The sequence below is a fragment of the Zonotrichia albicollis genome, chromosome 14, assembly GCF_047830755.1.
Source record: "Zonotrichia albicollis isolate bZonAlb1 chromosome 14, bZonAlb1.hap1, whole genome shotgun sequence".
In the NCBI taxonomy this organism is placed as follows: domain Eukaryota; kingdom Metazoa; phylum Chordata; class Aves; order Passeriformes; family Passerellidae; genus Zonotrichia; species Zonotrichia albicollis.
This window is the reverse complement of record NC_133832.1, coordinates 14,060,085-14,082,654: the sequence shown is the minus strand read 5'-3', so window position 1 is coordinate 14,082,654 and position 22,570 is coordinate 14,060,085. Positions and strand designations below refer to the sequence as shown.

At 41.7% G+C, this 22,570-nt stretch overlaps 1 protein-coding gene across 1 annotated transcript; it reads right to left on the bottom strand.

The window, feature by feature from the left end:
• Positions 1-5,275: 5,275 nt before the first annotated feature.
• Positions 5,276-22,111, bottom strand: HPRT1 (hypoxanthine phosphoribosyltransferase 1). Its single transcript, XM_074551804.1, has 9 exons — positions 21,927-22,111; positions 19,892-19,998; positions 18,295-18,478; positions 14,290-14,355; positions 13,616-13,633; positions 11,282-11,364; positions 8,692-8,738; positions 6,802-6,878; positions 5,276-6,215 (listed from the first exon to the last, which is right to left on the bottom strand). Exons 1-9 carry the CDS (start codon positions 21,951-21,953, stop codon positions 6,168-6,170), a joined length of 657 nt encoding a protein of 218 aa, XP_074407905.1. The 5' UTR covers positions 21,954-22,111; the 3' UTR covers positions 5,276-6,167.
• Between the last annotated feature and the right edge of the window lie 459 nt (positions 22,112-22,570).

Sequence of the window (22,570 nt, the reverse complement as noted above, 5' to 3'; positions counted from 1 at the left end):
GTTTTCCCTCAGGAAAATAACTTGATGAGTGACTTGGTTGACAGGGAAATTGATCAATAAAGTTGGTAATTATATGTTTATATTAATTTTGCATCACTTTTTCTTAAAGGTTTCTACTGATATTTATAGGTGGAGTGTAAGGTTTAAAATTTATTTTACTTATTTTGGGCAGTTTCTGTTGTGGCCAGGTTTTTTTTTTTTTTCCTTTCTGAGAAGCCAGGGAAGCTCCTGTCAGTTTTTCTCCTGAGGTGTAGAAATTTGCCTTTGATGCAAGACAAAGGGGCTTGTGTGCATGTTGGCTTCTCTACTGCATTTGTGCACAAACCACTTGGAAAAAAAAAAAAACATTAAATGCCTTTGCAGAGCATCCCTGGGCTGACCAGTCCCCCACAGCCCCACATGGCAACCCTGGGGTCTCTGCAGAGGGGCAGCAGCACAGGCAGAGCAGCCTGGGTAAACTCCTTTGTTCATATAGGGTAAAGCAAGATGTGGTTTTTTTGTTTATATGTGAAATTTGCTGCATCAGGAGTGCATGTGACCACTGTAGAGGAGAAGTCTTTGAGTTCCCTCAGTAGTTTTTGCTGTGATTTTATAAACAAGCTGGAAGGCAGCAGTTCCCTGTGTAGGTAAATGCGTGCAGCACATCATCACAGCACTGCATGGCTGCTGGGCTTAGGAGACAGTCATTGAACAAGTCTCTAATTCACACGTTTATACACCAATCTTCATTTTTTTAAATTTCCCCTGACCAAAACTTTCCCACCTACTAAGACTGAGGTTATGTTGCTCTGCTCACAGTACCAGATAGCTCCATTAGAGGTGGTGTGGGAGTCAAAGGAGGTGTTGCAGATTCCTGTAAACACTGGAAAAGCAACCCAAAAAGCCATCTTATCTACCTTCAGCCTTTTCCTGTTCACCTCCTTTGATGCAGAAGGAATTCTTGGCAAGGGCTGGCAGCTCATTGTGGTATCCAGCACTGTCTTGCTTTTCCTGCACTTCTTGCCCGCCCACCTCATTTGCTGTTCCTCAGCTCACATCCAGTGTTGGGAGCCAGGACTGCCTTTGGCAGGTGTTTGTGCAGTGCCTTGCACAGCAGCTCCCAGAGCCTGCTGTGAATGACTTCAGGTGCTGCTCTTTGCCCCACAGAAACCTTGCACGTGTTTTGCTCTCTCTTTGCAGGGTAGGGGACCCTGGCTGGGGACCCAGCTGTGCAGCTGCCCCCAGCACAAAGCTGCACAAAGGAAAACATCTTGGGTGAAATTGGATGTGGCAGGTATCAGCCACACGGCAAAGCAGGAGCCAGCTCACCTTTCCCTTGAGGGTTTGCAAAAGTGACAATGATGACCAGTGCAAATGATGGCTCTGACACCCTGGTGACACAGTGGTTCCTGGCAACAAACTCACCAAATGGAAGAAAAACACAAATTGAAGTATTTTATTTTCTGCAGCAGTGTAAGATGTTGCTCTCTGCAATTTCGCACGTAAACCCATCCTTGTGGCAGTTCAGGAAACTGAGGGTTACTCAAAGTGTGATTCAAGCAGAGCATATATTCATTTATAAACTGTCTAGGGTGAGTTCCCATACCATATAGTCTGTGTGAGAAAGTAGCTTCCCCCTCATACTGAAAAGAAATTATTTGAGTGTGCAGGGCTGCCAGTGAAGGTCTGATGGCCGGGAGGGGGCTGGAGGTGTGGAAGATGCAGCTCAGCAAGAAGGGAGCTGTGATTATGCTGTACTAGAAAGCACAGGGTGGTTTCCTAATTTCACGTCAAGGACTTTACACCACAGAAGATATTTCTACCTCGTATTTTGAATTCTCTGATTGCTACAGAGTATTTTACGTTTCGTGAATGGAGGAGAAAAATTTTTCGTGAAAAGAAACGGGAGGAAAAATCTGATAAAGGCACATCAATAAACATTTAGAAGCTCGCTGTCTCTCTCTCTCTCACACACACACGCATGCACACTCTCCATTTCCCTGCTCCTCCCTGCCTTAGGGTTGGCTCAGTCACGTCCCAGTTCCTCAGATGGGGATCAGGCAAGCGAAGCATCAGCATCGCAGCTCTGGTGCTTCCCGGAGCGCAGGAGAGCGGCGCGTCCCGTCCGTACCCGGGCATAAGGAGTTCATCCCGCTCCAACCTGCGGGACAGCCGAGCCAACCCCGTGTGCTTCTGCCAGCCCTGTCCCGCGGAATTCCCGGCGGATCCGGGGCCTCCAGGGCGAACCCAGCCCCAGCCCGCCATCCTCACCCCTTCCCCTCGGGCAGAACCCGTGCAGAGACACGGGGACTTCAGTGACGGCTGGAATAGGAGAGCTAAACAGGGTTATTGCAGTGCCACGGGTAGCAGGGTGACGCGGGAGAACCACGCTTTGCCTAAATCTCCTCAAAAAAACATCCTGTAGCATTCCTGCTGGTACTGCTGAGATTTCAGGGATCTAAATCGGGCACCAAGAAGCCACAAAAGAGAGCTCGGGCTGGAAATAGCTGATTCCTTATTGATACAGACAGTACCTACTGGGATATTCTGATTGTGAAGGGCTGGGGTGGGGAATCACAACCTGTGAAAGGGCACAGACTGTCTGGGAATCCCCTCACACACCCCTGATGCCCAAAGCTGGATCTTACAGGAGCTGTGATTTGCTGCAGCTCACCTGGAGATATGCAGGACACACACCAGGGTTGGTTCCCTTTCTGCTCACAGTGGGCACAAAATGAAGATGCCACTAATAATGATTGCTAGATAAACACCTGGAACAGGTTACTCTTCCTGCACCTCGATTTACTCACCATCACTGGCCTGTTTCTCCTGCCTGGTTCCACAAGGATTTCCGCCTTCCAAGATGAAGTTTCAAATCATCACAAGATGAAGTTTCACATCATTTCTTGGAGCAGAGCCCACACGCAGAAGAGCATTTGCAGCCACTCAGATGTGTCCCCAACACACACTCTGCACCAGCCTTTCATCACCCACCAGCAGGATTCCTCTCACAGCTTCTCTAGGGATGAAAATCCTCACAGCCAGTTCTGGGATCGTGCTGAATCTTTGTGCTTTTCTAGCCCTCTTCACCTTGGTGCCTGCAGTACCATGAGCTTACTGGGTACTGGCACTGTTACAGAACTGGGAAGTGTTTTCCTCATCAGAGTGCTCAACAAACTACATCTGCTTGGGTAATTAAATACTATAACAACTAAAAAAAAAAAAAAAGAAAAAAAAAAAGAAAACCCAGACCACAGTGGTGTCTCAGCTTATAAAGGTGCTTGCCAAGAGTGGAGATCTGATCTGCAAGGTGCAACCTGCACAGGAATTAGAGGCACCTGGGCAGGGCAGGCGAGTCCTTTAATGACTTGTAACCAGCTCCCTGTAAGCACTGTCAGCTCCTCACTGCTGGATTAGTGTGTTCCTGACAGGACTGTAGCAGCATAATACACAAAGAAACACCACCATTTAATCAGTCAGGATATAGAATTACAAGGCAGCTCAAAGATCCTTACTTAACTCAATTTTCAAAACCAGGATTGCCAAAAAAAAAGCCCTAAGTAAAGTGCCAGCTCAGTTCACAGAGAGACTTTTCATCACATTTTGTGTCTCAGCTACCAAAATGCACAGAAATGCCAGATGTCACAGGGAGAGACAGTGCAGCAAAGCCTATAAATATTCGAAATTATTTTTCCAGCATGCATTTGTGATTCATAAAATGTGGAACTATAATGAATTTCAAATGGCACATAAATGTTCAAATACAAGACACTCCTCTGTGCTTTCATAATGCTTTAATATATGTCTGGGTTGTATAAAGCTGGTGTTTAACTTGCAAAGATGTGACTAAACCCCCAGTCTTTTAACCAAAATTACCAAACAAAAACTAACAATTGCAGTTTCAATGTTTTTCAAGTGAGGATTTATCTTCCTGTTTTGCACACACAGCAGCTGTGAAAGACTGCAGGAGACAGAACTATTCCAGCAAGGGTGAGGGAGGGGGTGACCTTTCATCTGAACAATTTTCAAACCAACAAAAGCTTTTGAATAAGGAATCTCTCTGTGGTGATGAACTTGACCTGACAAGCACCTGTGTGAAGTGAAAAAAATCTCTGTGTCTGATCCACAGCACCTGAAATGTGGGAACACTCAGTGGGATTTTAAGTACAGACCTTTCCCATCAGACACAGGTGGGGTAGAAGGCAATCCTGTGCTGCTGCAGCACTCCTGGGGCCAGTGTGGCTCAAGAGCATCTTCCCAAACCTCTGCTGTGCCCACACAGTCCTGCAATCCCAACCCCTTCCCCAGCAGACCAGGAATTCCCTGCTCCAGCTACATTTGAAAGATCAACCCCTTGTTGTGACTAACTCAACCCCTCCTCTCTTTCCCAAATCACATCGTGTGAGTAATTGTCTTAACCATGACTGGAAATCCTTTCAGGAGACTCATTATTTCCTCTTCTTGGAGATGCTCTGCATGTTTTTGCAACAAGTCACAGGTTCTTGAACAGGCAGATACACAAAGATGATTTAGGACAAATCCAGAAATGCAATCAGACTTTGTAGTGCATTGGAACAAAAGCTCTTTGAAAGGATAACTTACAATATAATTTTGATCAGTTAAAGAAAATTCTGGTTTACAAATAGATCACCCAGAAATGTGGTCATTTGATGTAATTACATTGTGTGAATTCATATTTTAGGTCTCCTATTATCATTAATATTAGGTCAGCTGTAACTGAGCAGGCCATGGATGGGCAGCAGTGTGCAATTCTTGGAAAAGTACAGACTCCAACTTCAAAACCAGAGAAAAATCTTTCAAAACAGAATATTTCAAAAACTCCACGGTGTATTAGGCATTGATCAACATTAAATCTGAGGATGTGGTGGGAGAATCCACATGCAGAAGAACAAGAACCAAAAAGCACAGCACAAACACAGGTGTGAGCTGGGCTGCCGTGCTCAGAACTGGACTCCACATGAACAGAAGTGCTAATGAAACAAACCAAAAGGATTATTTACAAAATGGTTGTGGGTTTCTGTGGTTTTTTCCCCCACATGGATATGTTTAATGGACACAGAACCTCCACTCTTCATTTCTGCCAAGACAGAACAAAGGATTGTTGCTTCAACTCCTCTCTCTGGAATCTGCTTTGATTGGAGAATATGCAATTGTTTCAATATCTTCCCACAGCACTTTTATCACCTTCTCTTAGACAGGATTACATTAACCAAAACCTCTACAAAGGTAACAAATGTAGAGTCTGCCTTCACTGTCACAAGCACTTATAAAAATATTGAGAAGAAAATTTCAAGAGCACTTTAATATACAGAATGAGTGGGATAGATGTGTGGGGCTTATTTTAAAGAGACAGCCTTTATTTAAAGTACTTTGCTTTGTAGGTCTTATAAAGTAAACATTACAATACTTTTTTTTTCTCCCACAAATATATTAAAATTGTTTAAATTTAAAAGGCAATTCCACAAACTGATGGATATTTTTAAAGAAAAAAATCTAACAAAAATAGGCAGCTCAACTAAAACTAGATTTTAAACATTCTGTTTTGTCATTCCATCTTTAAAAAAAAGAAAAGAGGAAAAACACACTTTTCACCCAGACTTCCTTTACAGCAATAAGGCAACTCCAGGAGATTTGGATGAGCCCCTTGGAGATTACAGATACTGTAACTGGCTGCTCCTCATGCTTTATTACCACCCAAAGGTGCAACTATCCAATAATCACAATCACATCTGTGCATTAAAATATAAAACTTAAATTACAGATTTAAAAAATATTACTAATAGACTTCCCTATCATAAAATGCTTTACATTTACAGTACTTGAACTATTTCAGTTCTGGGTTGATGAGGTTTAAGCAATTTACCACTGCAAGAGTTAGACTCTGGAGCTCACAAACAGCACAACCCAACCAGGGGCAGCGATAGTCGGTAGTGTCATAGTGCAAATCAAAATAAGGAGTGCAGAACTGCACTAACTGTTTACATTTCTAAAATATAAATGAACAAGACGAGCTCTTATATTGTACATGCAATAAATTACAGTAAGCATATGGCAATGGGGCTGGAGCATTCTACAAGTGTAGCTGGTGTAGCAGAGCTGAAGCCTGTGAAAGATAGGACTCAGTAAACAAAACATTTCAAAGCTCTGTTGTCACTTGAACTCTGCTTTCATGCTTTGTACTTCTGCTTCCCCGTCTCGCTGATCACACAGATATGCTGAAACAAAATAAAATAAAAAGCTCCTGTTAGGAAAGTGACCAAGGTTTGACATCAATAACAAGCTTCTGAAAGCAACACAAGTGTGCTGTACACACTTGAGGAGGAAGAATCTTCTGACACTGTTTATGCAGAAAAACTCAGGCCTTGTTTTGGTCCAAAAATCTCCACATTGCCTTCTTTTCCCACCCATTGTCTGCTGGGGCTGGTGAGACCCAGATGAAGAGTTAATGATAAAAATAATAAAATGTGAGCCCTTCTTAACTTCTTCCCAGGTTTCTCTTCTTTAAATCTGACATAACTAAGCAAATGCACTTATTTGTTGCAGAAATCTGGTGAGTCAAGAAACTTCACACAAACTTCACATTATTTCAAAGCTGACAGTTGTGCACCCTCCACTCTGCATGCAGCAAAGTAACTTTGTTTTACCAGAGCTCCAAACGCTGCCCTGCTGCTCTCAGGCGTGTTCTCATCACTGGAATATGAGGCATGATTTACAGAGCAGGGAGAATGATGTAAGGAGATTTCCCTTCCTTCCTCCTCCCCAGTTTTAAATGGAGAAAAACATACGGGAAAAATTACTTACGTTCAAATCTCTGAAGTATTCATTGTAATCTAGGGCGTATCCCACAACAAATTTGTCTGGCACTTCAAATCCAACAACTGAAAAAGTCACCAGCGTGTTAGAAAAAGAACCTCCTAGAGTTCACTAGATCTTTTTACAGAGACAATATGGAATTTTATAGATAAAGATTGTAACTCATTTTATTTCTTCCACTCTAGTACCCTCAGATTAATATTTCAGCCATTTTACAATTTGAACTTACTTTGTTGATTTATCAACTAAAGGAAATTAAATAGATGTATTTATTGGTTCCCACACAGCTGCCTGGTGCTAGCCTGCAAGAAATGAATGGAAGCTCTTAAATTTCCTGACAGGATATTATTATGAGAATGTAAAATTCCTTGAAAATGTCCTCTGACTTTGCGAATATGTGCAGAAGTGCCAATCCTTCCTGGCACTGCCCAGATGCCTGATGTGCCAGCACAGCAGCAGTGATTTGTGAGCACAGCTCAGCACTGGAGCTGCACTCCAGACTGGGCTGCAGGAAGGGTCATTTGCAGGTTTCAGAAACAGCTGTGGGTTGGCTGCTCTGGGTTTGCTTTTGGCTTTGGTTTGTTGCTGGTTTTTGTGTTTGTTGTGATTTTTATCTCCCAAAGTTTGCCTAAAAAGAGGACATCAGCCATTCCAGATTGTCTGAACAGCTCCAGCAGGACACTATGTCAGGCAGGACTAGTCCACCCTGTCTATACATATTATAATGTTACCAAAATAAATTAAATCATCAAAAATATAAAATTTCCAAAGGGCTTTTCTTCCTCATACTAAAATGAAAGACTCCTGAGCAGGAAAGCAGTGACTTTTTTCTCTCCTTGGCTACAATAAGGAAAACAGTGAGATAAACTGTGCAATTCAAACAAAAGGCTGTGGGCACTTTTAGAAAAACTAAGGTGATGTTTAGCACTTACTGGGCCTCACAAAACAGGGATAAAACCAGGCCCAGCCATTGCTGCCTTGTTGTCTCCTCAGAGCTCACAGGTCCTGCTCTGACAGGTTTTCTCTGGGGACAGATGGCAAAACAAATCATCTGCTGCAGGATGCTCCAAAGGCACCATTAGCCCAGCTAAGCCTCTAATGAGATCCCAGGAATGAGGGGTGTCCTTCAATGAGGGGAGCACCTCACTGAAGCCTTGAGGTATGAAAAGCTTCACTTACAGAGCAGTGTACAACCTTGCAAAGGAGGAGGAAGAGGATGTGATTCTGTGCTCAATTCTCTTCACTTCCATAATGAATGGAACAGGAATTTGGCCTCTGGAACAAGGTTAAAGCACAGAGCCCTGCCCAAGGCAGGAGGAGCTGTCACTCCCAGCACTGTCTGCTGAGGATGCTGTTCCCTCACTCACAGTCCTGGGACAGACAGGGCAGGACAAGAAGAGAGTAATTCAGGTGCCCAGACATAACCAGTGCCAATTTAGGCATTTTAACACTGTAAACTTTTATCAGAGCTGCTACCCCATGTAGTCCCCCCACATTCTTGGGGACAGCCAAATGGAGGAGGTAGCTGGGCTAAGGCACACAAATCACTCCCAAAAATGGCAAAAGCTGAATCCAGCAGATTCCACTGACTGAAGCATTTGACTACATGCAAGTTGAGAGAATTTGTACATGACAAAGGTGTAACCTAGACCAAAATATCAAAGTTTGGTTTTCAATATAATAAAATGTTGCGTATGTTGCAAATGCTGATTAACTGTCTCAAAGTACATTCCAAATATTTAATTATCTAAACAAGAGCAAACTCTATCAAGAATAATTAGCAAAAACCTGTTGGGAACATCCTTGAACTTTGAGCAAAAGTACACAATTCACAGACACACTTTTAATAATGAAAAGTGGTTGTCAAAAGTCACTTACAGTCCGGCCGGTATCCCACACTTCGAGGAGTTCTTTTCACCAGCAAACTGTCAAATAAAATTAACGTACAACTGAAACAGGGAAAAGCACCATGCACAAATATATGACACTGTTTTGATGACAGAGAAGCTGAGTTAAGCCAAAGTGTGCATAACTGACAGCCTAATTACACATATTTCAAACCATTATTTTACTTGCAGGTACAAAAGATCATAATGACAAAATCAAAACTTCCTAGAATCATGAATGGTTCACAGCCTAAAGGCTGACTAACAGGTCTGCAAGGGAAAGGCTGGGAGACACTTGATCTGGATGGATTTTCACTGTCAAAAGTCACTTAGTGGGACTTTATGTATGTTAGGAACTGCAATTTACCTTGTGGGTAAAGAGCCAATAATCTGGGATGTGGCCCAAGAAAAAAAGCCCAGCAAAAGCCCAAGTTTTATGAAGGAAAAGTTTAGCTGCTTGAATGTGATCTCAATTGCAGTTGCACAACTTGTCCTTAACTGCTTTTCAGTGGAAGTACTAATTACCCCCATAAAGAAAATGTCATTGATTCTGATGATCAGAATTAATGGTCAGAAGGGTAAAAAGCATGGAGATACAGAGCTGGGGGTACTGTGGGAGAGAGAAATGCCCTGCTAGCTTAGTTTGATTTGCTCATTACTCAACTGAGCATTTCTACCTCCTATAAGACAATCCCACAGGCCTGACATTTGTCTGTCTGAGGAACACAAAAGGTGTTTGATGGCTGAATGCAAACAGGACCAGCTCACTCTGTACACTAAGCACAGACCCCTTCCCTCCTGGATGTGGCTTCATTTGCCACAGTCACAGATCTGATTTTGGTTTCTGAAACTTCCAATTTCAGACCTAATTTTTGAGAATTGATGTAGAATTTGATCAAAGAAAGCCCAAAATAGTGCTGGCATTAGTTCACATCTCCCTACTACAACTACTTAATTGTCTGAAGGAAAATAAATAGAAACCTAAAAAAACCCTAAACTAAATCAAATAAAAAACCTCAAAAACCCCAACCCAATCAACAACTGCAACAACAACAACAACCAAAAATTTAACAAAGAAGAAAAGATATATAAGAGAGAGAAGTCAGGCAAGTGAGAACATAAGACTGTCTAGAATGATCATGTTTCCCTTGTCAGGTCTTTCCCTGGGCAGACCCAAATTACTGCAACAGGTTTAAAATACAGAAAATTGGTCTTTGCACATATATTATATATATTATATATATTATATTATATTATATTATATTATATTATATTATATTATATTAATTATATTATATTATATTAATTATATTAATTATATTATATTATATTATATTATATTATATTATATTATATTATATTATATTATATTATATTATATTATATTATATTATATTATATTATATTATATTATATTATATTATATTCTATTCTATTCTATTATATTATATTTTTACACTGTAGTGTAACAACACTTTTCAATGACACATATTTAAAAACTGGCCAGGGGAAAATCCACAAAGCCTCACCTTCAGCAGGTCACCTCTAGATTACCAGCAAGAAGAGCTGTTCTGGTAAGTCTAACAACTGCTTTGACATTGTTATGGCAACACAAGTGATTAGATATTACACCCAGCTCTGCTTTATCTCTAATCCCCAGCAGTCATTATGCTTTTATTAAAAAATACACAACCAGAGCATAGCAGCACAAGAGATGCAATTAAAAAGAAGTAGGAGGAATGTTGATATTGGTTAATAATATAATATCACCCTCGATATTTCTTGCTGGTTGCAAGTTGTTTAATTATGAAATGTTTTGAAATGAATTGATTGAAGGTGTAACTAAGCAGAAAAGCTGGAAGAGCATATGGCTGGGTGACTCTCACAGAATGACCTCTAAAGCTCAGCTGCACTGTGCACACTACACACTCACTCATGTTAGTGTGCAAACTAATTAAATTCCACAATTAAAGAAGGAAAAACAGAAAATCTCCATTGCACAGGAACACCACTGCAGTATAGTGAAGTTCAGACAGTGCCAGCAGAAAGAAACACCTTTGGAAAGACACTAAATACAGGTAAGTGACAACCACTCCTTTTTCTTATTCCCCCTTCTAATTAAAGTCTACATTTATGAACTAAATTTGTGCTGAAAACATCTCTATTAACTTGAGAGGGTACTTCTTTTAAGACCAAAAGATTTCAATTCTTCTAGATACTTCTAAACTTGGACTTCAGTGGCAAAAGCCCACAAACTTTACCATAATATGACAGGCAAGAGGTGCTCAGGCATGCAGAAATTCTGCCCTTCTGAAGCACAGGAGCTCTTCCAGCAATAAGACTGGAAAGAACAGCATTTCCAATATCCTTAACACATACATGTGCTTACAGTATGCAAAAGTGCTTCAGGAGTTTAAACAAGTAGTGACTTCAACAGATCACATCACATGACTCCTGCAGAAATGTTCCCTCCTGTTTCCCTTCCATGGAAATGTTTTCTATGTTTGTTTTTACTTGTTGGTTTGGGGTTTTTTTTTTAACCTTAAGGTGAAAACCAGCACAAATAATCATCAAACATTTACCTGGCTACTTTCACCATCTTTGGATTGTACTGTTTAAGGAGAGACAGCAACGTTTTCATTGTTTTACCAGTATCAATTATATCCTGAAAAGAAAAACACTCATGTAAGACAGTGTATTAACCATGTCAGAGCAGCACTTTCAAGTTTCTACCACCAAAATTGCTCATCCACAGCAGCATGAAAATATGGCAAACTACAGCCTGTAAAAATGCTCCCAACCAAATGCAGGTGGCACAGAGCACCCAGCTGGGTACAGTGATCACACACATTAACAAGAGTGCTCCATTGCTCTGGATAACCAGGGCTTTGAAGCAGTTGCTGAACAAGCAGTTACTGCAATGACCTGCTTGGCTCCTTTTGGATGTTGTGCTCCTTGCAGCAATGAGATAATGTTTAATTTGAGTGTGATAAGAGTAATGTTAGTCTGGCTGTTGAGCTCAGTTACAGAGTATTCCACAGGAAGAAAAGCAAGAAGGGAAAACAGGCAGAACAACTCATTACTGCAGTTAAAGGAAAAGGAGTACAATTTACTTTACAGAGCCAAGAAATACCTGAAGAAATTGCACAGGGAAGTCTGAGTGCAGTTCTGAAGTCTAAAACACACTAAAATGAATTTTGACACAGCATTTTAATCCCATTCATTGCACATATAATCAGAAAATAAAGAGAGAATATAGTGCTTGAAACTGAAGCATCAGAAATGGCCTCCCCATTTGGACTAAACAATCACACCATCTCTAAGAGGGACAATCCTTGCCCTGGCTAAAATCAAATCTATTTGAATTGAAGGAGGCAGAGAGCAAAGAAGCAGCAATATCCTGGTTTCAGTTGATTTTCCTATGACTCCTAATTAAAATAAAAATCAAACAACAAACTCAACAGAGTACCTGTCAGCATTACCATTAACACTCAATGCTTTTAATCATTAAACTCCAGAGAGGTTGAAGATGCACAGGTATATAGATAAAAATCAAAGTTGGTAAATAAACAGCTACTTCCATGCTTTAAGAGAAAAGCAGAACTTATTACTGATTTTCTGTTGTGTGACGAGCTGTTTATTGGAGATTAATTTCCATTTTGTACAGAATTTTTTGGACATTAAAGGGCTGCAGTAAAGCCTAGCACTCAAGACATTAAATTTACAATAGATGTGCATTTTGCCATTTGACAGTTAGAATGGTGATCAGTAAGTGTTCATATCTGACTCTGTAAGACCAGTCAATGGACAGATGATTCACTAAACAAATAAGAAACTAACCTAATCTGGGGATTGCATTCATCTGAAATGGAGCAGATTCATAATTAAACACATCTGTCTATCTGAAGCAATATATACTTCAAGGATACCCCTGATCACACAGTGACTGCTGGATACACACTATTTTGGTAGGAGTTTTGGAACTGCATGGGCTTCCTGTGGAATAATATAACCTTCTCAAATTAGAAAAATAATACATAGAAACACATTTTATGGGAGGAAACATCCTTTCCTTTGGCTGATGCATCAGTTGCCATAGTTGTTTCTTTGCTTACAAACATGCCATTTCCATATTTGGAGCCTTAACACATTATTAGATTGCACATCTGCTTTTCCTGTCTACTGCTGCTGCTTCCTATCCTGAAATTGCCAATTGTACTCAAGGCAAGTGACACTGGCTGCACATCAGCAATGGTGCTCATCAAGACAGAGGTATGAAAGCAAGAACTGAGCACCAGAACCTAGCAGGCAATCAAACTGAGCTGTACTGAACCTGGTATCACCCAGAGAACCATGATAAGACAGAGGATTGGGAATTCAGCAACTGCAAAATGCCAATTAAGAATTAGCATTCTCTGTGTCACTATTCTTTAAACAAACCACACACAGGGACACTGGGCTTAGATCTGGTTTTCATGTATTTTAGGATACTCACACCAGGAATCTCTTTCTACCTCTGCAGTTTAGTTAGTTTAGTTTCCTAACTTGCTGGGATGAACCCAGAACAATAACATGCTTAGCATCACTTTTTTTTTCAGGCTACTTCTTCAAACAAAAAAAAAAAAAAGGGAAAAAATGAGACATTTTAGAATTGACAAAATCTCAGAAAACATAAAGAAAATACAAACCATTTTAGAAGGATGTTTTCCTGGTTAAGTATAGCAACTGAATGCAATTTGAGAATTCAAAACACAGCTTAGTTCAAATTCAGAGGCCACTTGCAAAATTCAGGGCTGAAATCAGAAGCTGGAAGCCTTGAAACCACAAACTTCAGGTTTTTTGGCTTAGGAAAAACTTCTGCTAGAACTCTTTTACCTGTCACACATTAGAACTTCCAAGTGAAACATAATACTTACTTCTACGATCAAAACATTCTGGTAGGAAGAAAAACAAAAACAAATCCATTAGTATCTAGACAACACACAATTTCTTATTAATCTTCATAACTCATTTTCAGTGCACTTAAATATTTGCACCACTATTTATGTATGTTTACATGTGTAACAGCAACTGCTTTGTAGATTAACATTTGTAGTTTGCATTTCTGATGTTCTAATAACAATTAGCTGAGATTCTTTTCAACAGTTCATGCTAAGTACAGTCCTTGAATTATTCACACTTTGAAAATTCTAGACATATGCAAAAGAGATCAAAACAGAGTCTATACAATTCCTATTCTTCCAGAGAAGGGTGTCCTACTGCAGAGACAGGTACAATTCTGTCATACCTACATCCTTTACATGACACACATGTCCTAAAAATCCCCTATGTGTGAGGAGAAGGGGAAAGTGAAGTGTTCTGACAGAGCAGGAGCAGTGCTGCTCCAACCCCTGACATCTGGCTCAATGATCTCCACAGAATCACTGGAGAAAAGCAGATTCCCAATTTACTTTCTCCTATTTCCTCCTCTTGTCACTGCCCATCATGAGGATCTGTGTTCCTGACATGGCTGCACCTCACCCATCTCAGCAGAATGAATTCCCACCACTCCTCCAGGGGAGCAAACACGGACACACAGAGCTGTACCCACCTTCCCAGTCAGGGTTGAGAGGTCATCTCCCCCAATGACTTTGATATCTCCAGTTGACTGATCATTCTAAGAAAGAGGAGGGTGAACATTTGCATGACAAGAATTAAACTGATTTTCTTCTTGCAGTAAATATCAAAACTGTGAAGTACACAACTGGTAAATGTTAAAGCTTTCAGAAGCACAGCAACAACAGCATCTCAATGAACAAAGAAATTACAAGTGATCAACTTCATAGATAGTTTTTCAGATAAAAGACTCTTTGACAAGAGATTTGCATCAATACATAATCTGTGACCATTATATACACATATGTATCTAAAAAGTAAGGACTTACTATGCATTCTCTACAGATATAGAAGCAGGACAAAAAACACTTCTGGTTTCCAAGCTACAGGATGCTGTATAGCTGGTAATTTACATTTTAAACTTTATTGCTTTAGAAAGTCTTACTCTGAATAAGAATAGGCAATCATAACAAGAATAGCCAGCAAACAAGGCACTGATTGCTATTTAGAACAATAAGCTACAAAAATAGCCAGAAAAGCTTATGCTTAGTTTACAGCCAATATTGGTAACAAATGAAATTAGTTCTTATACAATTGAACAGCAACACAGGTACACCATCACTACACTGCATTTTGCTTCAGTAAATCTGAACTGTGATAAAAACACTCAACTGACTTTAAACCTTGACAGTGTCTCACAGCTCATATTAGGTGTCACATGCAGGTGCTAAGTTCCTGAGCAATGAAAGGGTGAAAAAAGAGTTAAAGATTTCTGACATTGGCTATAACCAGATTTCCACTGGCAAGAACTTTGTTTAATCATTAAGCAATGTTTTAATTATCTTCAGAAGCCTTATTTCCGAATTCAGTACTGGTAAGACTTTAATGCTTCATGGTTTAACACAGAAGAGTTTTACTGTTTAGATCTGTTTTCACTGCCTCCCTGTTGTCACTGCTGGAAAACAATAATGTTTTACAAGACTGTGACTTCTGACTCAAGTGACTCCAAGATCACCTTTTAAAGTGGCATTTGAAGTTCCTTACAGTATCTGCTGGAAGGTTTGGTTAGCAGAGACCTTTCAGAACACTGCTGTCACCAGCCTAACCAGAATTTACCACACACTCCACTGAAAACCCAGATTTTCACCAGTGACAGTGCAACACAATCACTGTCTTTTGGCTGCCCTTCATGACCATACAACAACATTTGCTCATTTCCATGCTTAAATGCAGGAGACTGGTGAAAAGCCATTGTTCTTGTAACACAACCAGAATAAACTGTTTGTCAAGAATAGTGAGAGCTGGATCTGATCACAAACACTATCTTTCCATTTCTTAACAGCTTGCCAGATCCTTAAAATTCATCTGTAAGGACTTGGAAAACTGGAGTTACAAGTAAAGTTTAATCACAGCTTGATCATGTCAGTTTTCTTAGACAATTATTTTGGGTGCAGTACAGTATGAATTTTGCACTGCAACACAAAAAAACCCCATAATCTTGTAAATATTAAATGATCAGTTTGAAACAAGAATAGAACTTCAATTACATCAATTACAGAACCATTACAAAAGTTCACGTGCCTTATTTATGCCACCAGGATATTTTAAACATCTTTTATGCAGTCTGTAAAGGCAGGCAGCAGGATCCAGTATTCACATCCAGAGACAGCAACAAGAGAGCTGAAAGCTCCACCTCCAACTGTCCATTACAGTTTGTGATGATTTTCACACCACTGAACACAGATCCCTTCCTGTAGCAAAGCACAGATGAAAACTGCAGAGCAGATTTAGCACTCTGACACTATTACTGATGGAAGACCCAGCCAAGCTGTTACATTCATGTCCACAATAGGAGAATATTATCCAGTCTATCAAATTATGCAATCTAAAGGACCTAAATGTGGATATTAATAACCACCTAAGAGAGGCTACAGAAAAGAAATGGTCATGAATAGTGTAGTGGAGGCATCACATAGCAGCTCCTCACTCATCCAGAACAGGAAAACATTCTTTTATAGAACTGGCTGACAAAATCAAAAGCCTTCAAGCCAACACCTCAAAGCAAATGTCTGGCTTCAACAGCTTTCTGTCTGCATTTCTCTGCTTTTCTCCTCATCCACTTGTTTCTATAGTAAAAACAGGATTGTAATCTCCATAAAACTTACTTTGCTGCTCACTCCCCTATTAATATCAAGGCACTGTAGTTCTGAGAGGAAATACACAAAAACAGCTGTAGTAAAGAAATGATCCAAAACACATCTAGGACACCAGATAAAAGTCAGCCTTGCTTTTTAACAGAGACTTTTTTCAGGTGTTTCAAACTATTTCTCCAGTATTTTTTTTTAGTTAGAAAGTAAAGAGCATGAAGGGTGTAGCCTTTGTACTGATTCTTTAAACAAGGTAAGTTATTGGAAGTGTTCCTATGTGAAGAAAGCAGAAGATACACAATTTCCACTGAAAAAAAACCTGAGATGGAAGTCACAATTTCCTATTCTTTAACCTACTTTTCTGTAATAAAGACATTCAGTTTGCTGCAGCTTTTACAGGCAGAATATTGGGCATGTGGGGGCTTTGGGGTGAAGTGGTCTTGAGGCAGGAGTCTGCACTTTTGGGAGGCACAGCAGAAAAGAGGCTCATTCTCTCCCTCCCTGATTTTATCACAGTGCACACGCACAAAGTGCCTTTTGAGATACAACCAACCAAGGGCTGGCAGAGCCCTTCTGCCCAGGCCTGCACTCTCAATAAAGCACATAACTGAATTAGTGCTCTGCACACTGAGTGTGGTCTGCAGGTAACCCCTGCACAGGCAGCTGTGAGTGCCTCAGGCTGCCTGTCCTGCAGAAGGACTGCACCAAAGCCACACACAGCCCTTGCCTTTGTCAGGACACTTTAATGGAGAGCTTGAGAGGAATCATGGATTAATCAAGTTCTGCAACAGTCCAGGCTAAGTCTGTAAATAATTCCAACTCAGGTTTCACAGTTTAATGAAACAAAAGATGAGAGTGATTTTTTCAGTATCTATATTTTTCTGCTGGAATAGGAAATAGTCTACAGCTGGGACAAGTAACCCTGACTTCAATGCAAAGCTGCTGATACAGAACAAACAGCATAACATTGTGAAAGAGTGTATTTAAACACTCTAAACTAAAACAAAACAAAACAAAAAGTTATTATTTCTATTATATAGATGGTCTTAGAGAAAAAAACAATGAATTTCCAAAATCCCAAAAACATGAGAGTTGGCTGTCAGCAAGCTGGAAATCATACTGTGCTAACAAACATCTGCTTCTTCCCCTGACCTGCACAACATAACCCTTTGCTTCCTTCTGTAGAACCTAAAAGTTACCTTGTGTTACAGAATGTTCTGTTTCCCTACAAAGTTGAATACTCATGCTCAGAATCAAAAGAAATTCTTCCCCTAAAAATCTAAACTCAAGGCAACCTATATCTTGTCTTGAAAATGTAATGCCATATTCAGAGCCTATTAATCACAAATCTAGGTTTATGTATCTAGTGTTTCCTCATGATCAAATACAACTAATTTTGTTCATTGTTGGGTTCATCAAAACAAAAATGAGACAGGGAACCATTTCTGCAGCTTTCAAATCATCCTGTTCAAGAATGATGTCTGGCCCATATAAAAACTCTCAGAATTAAATTTTTGTAATAACAGTTGCAGAAGAATTCTATGTATTGGTCTAGAGCCACAGCTTTAGAGATAGGGTAGAGGGCAGAGAGGAAATTGCTGAACAAATAAAGGACATGTAAAAGGGTCTCTCTCCTCAGCTAATGATTTTACTGGGGTGAGGAGACATCAAGGTCTAAAAGAAAACACATTATATAATAAGGTAGAGAAAGTATAAATTGGCTTGTGACTCTTAATTCCCTTAATTATTTGTTTAATATTAGCATAATAGAGCAGTAACAATATTAAACCACCTCTGTTAATAATTTGTAGTCAACTTAGCTAAAAACTGCACAGTACTGCATGGATACTTACACAGTAACTCTTCAACCTGATGAAGTCGACTGTCATGGGGATTGATTTGTCACTGTTTCTGTTCAGGGCTTTGATGTAGTCTAATAAATCAGCAAAAAATTTATAGCCACCCTTGAGTACACAGAGTGCCACAATGTGGTGTCCTCCCATGCCCTTCATGATTTCTCGTGCCAGTCTCTCCGTCCTAAACAAAACCAAGGAAGAGTGAGCTGTCATAACATTGCACTTGTCCACTGACACTCCCAGCAGCAGCAAACACACACAGCAAACCTGGAAACACATTTTGCTTGGAAATATTTGCCCACCACTTGGGTCACTTTTACACCTTACTGGCCAACCAAGTTTTGCTTTTCAAGGTTAATCCAACAGCAGCGCTGCCAAACGCGCTTGTTTTGCTACCATGGGCAGCCAAAGCAAACCTCAACACCCTGAAACTGCTTCAGTGGCAGATAAGAGACATGAAGGTGTTTTCTCCCTCAAACACAGGTTCAGCTCCCATGCAAAGAGCAATGTAAGCTAACACAACCCCAAAGGCAGAGGCCCTCAGCAGCTGACGAGCAAGAAAACTCTCCAATTTTAAACTAATGTTAATTTGCCAAACCAGAATGCCAGAAATTTGTCCTGAAAGCAGAATACAATACCAGCAAGGCAGAGCAAGAGAATGCTGCACCGTTTTTCTGCAATAATTGTTTCTAAATTTATTTTGCCATTTATTTTAGAAAGCATGGTCTGCATTTATTGTGTGCCAGCTGACAGCAGGTTTCTCAGAGAAAGCCAACCATTATAAACATTACGTCAATTCCTTAATGATGTGTACTTTGTCCAATTTTTTCCTCTATATGGACTTCCAATGTAAAGTTTTAATATTTAAAAAGAAATCTTTTATAGGAATGTTCATTGTATCTAGTCAAACAGAACCATGCAAAATCTGAATACATTTCTAGTCACAAGATCCCCTGGAATTCTCATCCAGCACCACTCATAAAAGGCTTAAATTCACTGAATTTGTTGTTCATTCTCACAAAGAAAATTAGCAACTTTCAACCACAAAGTAAAACAAAAATGTCTTGTGGGCTTGTGAACACATTTCTGATCACACAAGATAAAACTTGCACAGCACATCACAGATTTCAGCAACCACAAAAGTGATAGATTGATATTTGCAGAGGATAATGTTTTCCTTGGAAGGCAGGAGAAAGTTGGACCTTATTTATCCACCACATCAACATGAGAGAGTCTAAAATGATGTGATTAATAGTTCATTTTTAGTAATATCCTATGGAAATTCAAGAGACACAACAAAATGTCTTCTAGTTAGATTTTAAAAAGGTAAAACATCAAAGAAACACTGGAAAGAAATCCTAAGTTGCTACATACTACAAAATTTTGCCTGAGAATTACAACCAATTTTCAAAGAATAGCATGACTGCAAATGTACAAACTCTAAGAAGCCAAAGAAAAAAAATGAGATTAATTGTCCATTTGAGCCTCTAATTAAATGTAATCTATTTAGACAGTCTCCAAGCACCAAAATTATCACTGGAAGATGTTTATTCCAGTTTCATGCAATCAGTACACTGTCTGAAGTCAAACAAACCTGTCCATGATGAGCCCATGAGGAATATAGACTTTTTCCAAATCATCTGCATAATGTTTAGGTATGCAGAACAAATCCAGGTCGTAACCTTGTTCATCATCGCCAATCTGAAAAGGAAACAAGGAGAGATTTCTACAAAGTCTTAGGGAAAGTCTGTGCTGAGAAACTTCAACTTCAACTTCGCTTTATTCAGTAAAAACTATGAGTAAAACCTATCAAACCCATAACGCTCATCAGAACCATCTTACTTCCCCCTCTTAAAAAACATCAGTCACACTGAACACAGAGTAAAGTGTAATCTAAGAGTTCACAAGAGTTACTTGAAATACCATGAGTTGTTATGCAATGCAGTGTGTGAAAGCCCTACAACGTTCTCCTCCAGTGGAGAGCAGGAAACTGAAGTTACTACATCTCAGTGAAACTTTATATTCCATTACAAAAATAATCAAGCTTTTTAACCCCTCTGATTTTCCTAGTGTAATGCAAAACCTGCATCTGCAATTAAGCAAGCAGAGATTCTGACAAGGACACCTTCCAAATCTCCACAACACTCGATCACAACAAAACACAGGAGCCAGTTTGCAGGACAAGGCAAGAGAGCTCCATGAGCATGACAAGTTATGCTGCTGTGAAACAACTCTGCTCTGACCACCACTTCCAAAATGGAGAGGTTCAAGATTATTCAGAATCTGAAATTAAAGCTTTCAGCAACCTGTTCCACATGGGCAAACTCCCTGTATGAAACAGCCCGCAACACTGGCAAGGGCATATTAATTAGGACAAGGGATTAGCAAACATACATACATTAAATAATGATACTGAACACTGATGAGGTTCAGGGCACGCTGTTACATCAAACAGAGCCTTCCCTGAACCCTAACCCTGCTGCAGCTTGAAAATGATGTGGTTTTTAAATTACTTCCCTCTCTGGTTCTGTAGCTGAACACTACTATGTGAAAAAGAATTTCAGAGGGAAAACAGAAGGTTAGTGCTGACAGTTCACGAGGGCAGGCATTTTAAGTATCCATTTTGGCCACTTGCAGGACTCAAATCTTATTTCAGCGCCTGTGGAAACACTTACCTGGCTAGTGGTTAGACAACTGTTTACATGGGGTTTTTGCTGATTAACCTTTAATGAGTATTTAATCTGAGGAATTTATTATTTCACCTCCCATCCAAAACTGACCCTGTGTGAGCTGCACACACACAGCTCAGAGTCCCTGCAGTCCACAGGGACTTATTTTAAGAAATAAGGCAGGTCCTACCCAAAACTCATGGGGTTTTTCTTTGGTCAGACCCATCGTTATATCCAGCGTGTCTACTAAACCTTCCGTTCTGCATCTGGCAGGGAATGGGCCCTTCCTACAGGTTTTATTAGGTATTTTACGGACTGCGGGGATTTACTGTCGCAACCTCGCGGCCGTCACAGCTCTCGGCCATCAGACACCGCACGCACTTCATCAGCACTGGCACTTGCTTTACAACGATAAATAAAAATGAGCATTAAGAGCCTCAGCAGATGCGGCAATTACACAAAATTACCAAGGATGCTGCTCCTGCAGAACCAGACCCTGCTCACACACGTGGGGCTCTCCCGAGCGGAGCCTCCCGCACGCCGCGAACAGCAACAGGAATAGGAAGTTGTGCGGCGCTGGGGGAAGTTCTTCCACCTTCGCTCCGGAGGCGCCAACGCCGGCTCTGCCCGCCGCCCTCGGGCTCGGGATCCCCCCGGAGCCCACCCCGAGGCACCCGCGGCCGCTCCGGGGACCGGCCGGGGGCACGGAGGGCAGGGACGGACAGCCCGGGCCCGGCGCCGGGAGGCCGGGGCTGCCCTCAAGGTGACTCCGCGGGGCGGCGGCTCCCGGCGCCGAGGGACGCGACGCGACATGACACAACACACGATACGAGACGCCAAGGCACGCCACTCCACCCTTCGCGTTCCCTCACAGATCACCGTATTCCGAGGGGCAGGCGGGGGACAGCGGCCCCGGCGCCCAGCATCCCCCGTCCCGCGGGCGGCATCCCCCGCACTCACCACGATGCAGGGGCTGGGGGTCGCCATGGAGCGCGGCCCGGCCGGCGGCGGCTGCGGGCGGCTCGGAGCGGCGGGAGCGGGCGCTGGCAGCGGCAGGAGCGGCGGCGGCAGCGGGCGGTGGGAGCAGGAGGCGCCGCGCCCGCTGCGGCCCCGGCGCCGCCTCCGCGCCCTCCGCGCTCCCCGCCCTCAACATGGCCGCTCTCGGCACGCTGTGCAACCGCTCGGGGAACGGCCGGAGGGACGGGGCAGAGGGGACGCATCACCCGAGCTGTGCCCTCGGTGGGGCTGTCCCCATCCCAGCAGGGTGTGGGTGTCCCCCCGCTGTCCCACGTCCCCGCTCCTTGTCTTGAGAGCTGAGCCTCCCCTCGCACAGCCCGCTGTGCGCTCCCCGTCCCCTCAGGATGACATGGGAAGGTGACGGTGCTGTGTCCAGTGCTGGGCCCCTCGGTTCAGGAAGGACATTGAGGTGCTGGACCGGGTCCAGAGAAGGACAACAGAAGTGGGTGAAGTCCCTGGAGCAGCACAAGTCTGATGGGAGCTCCCGAGGGAGCTGGGGGTGTTTGGCCCGGAGAAAAGGACGCTTAGGGAGGACCTGACTGCTCTGCACAGGGTCTGTAGCCGGGCGGGGGTCGGGCTCTGCTCCC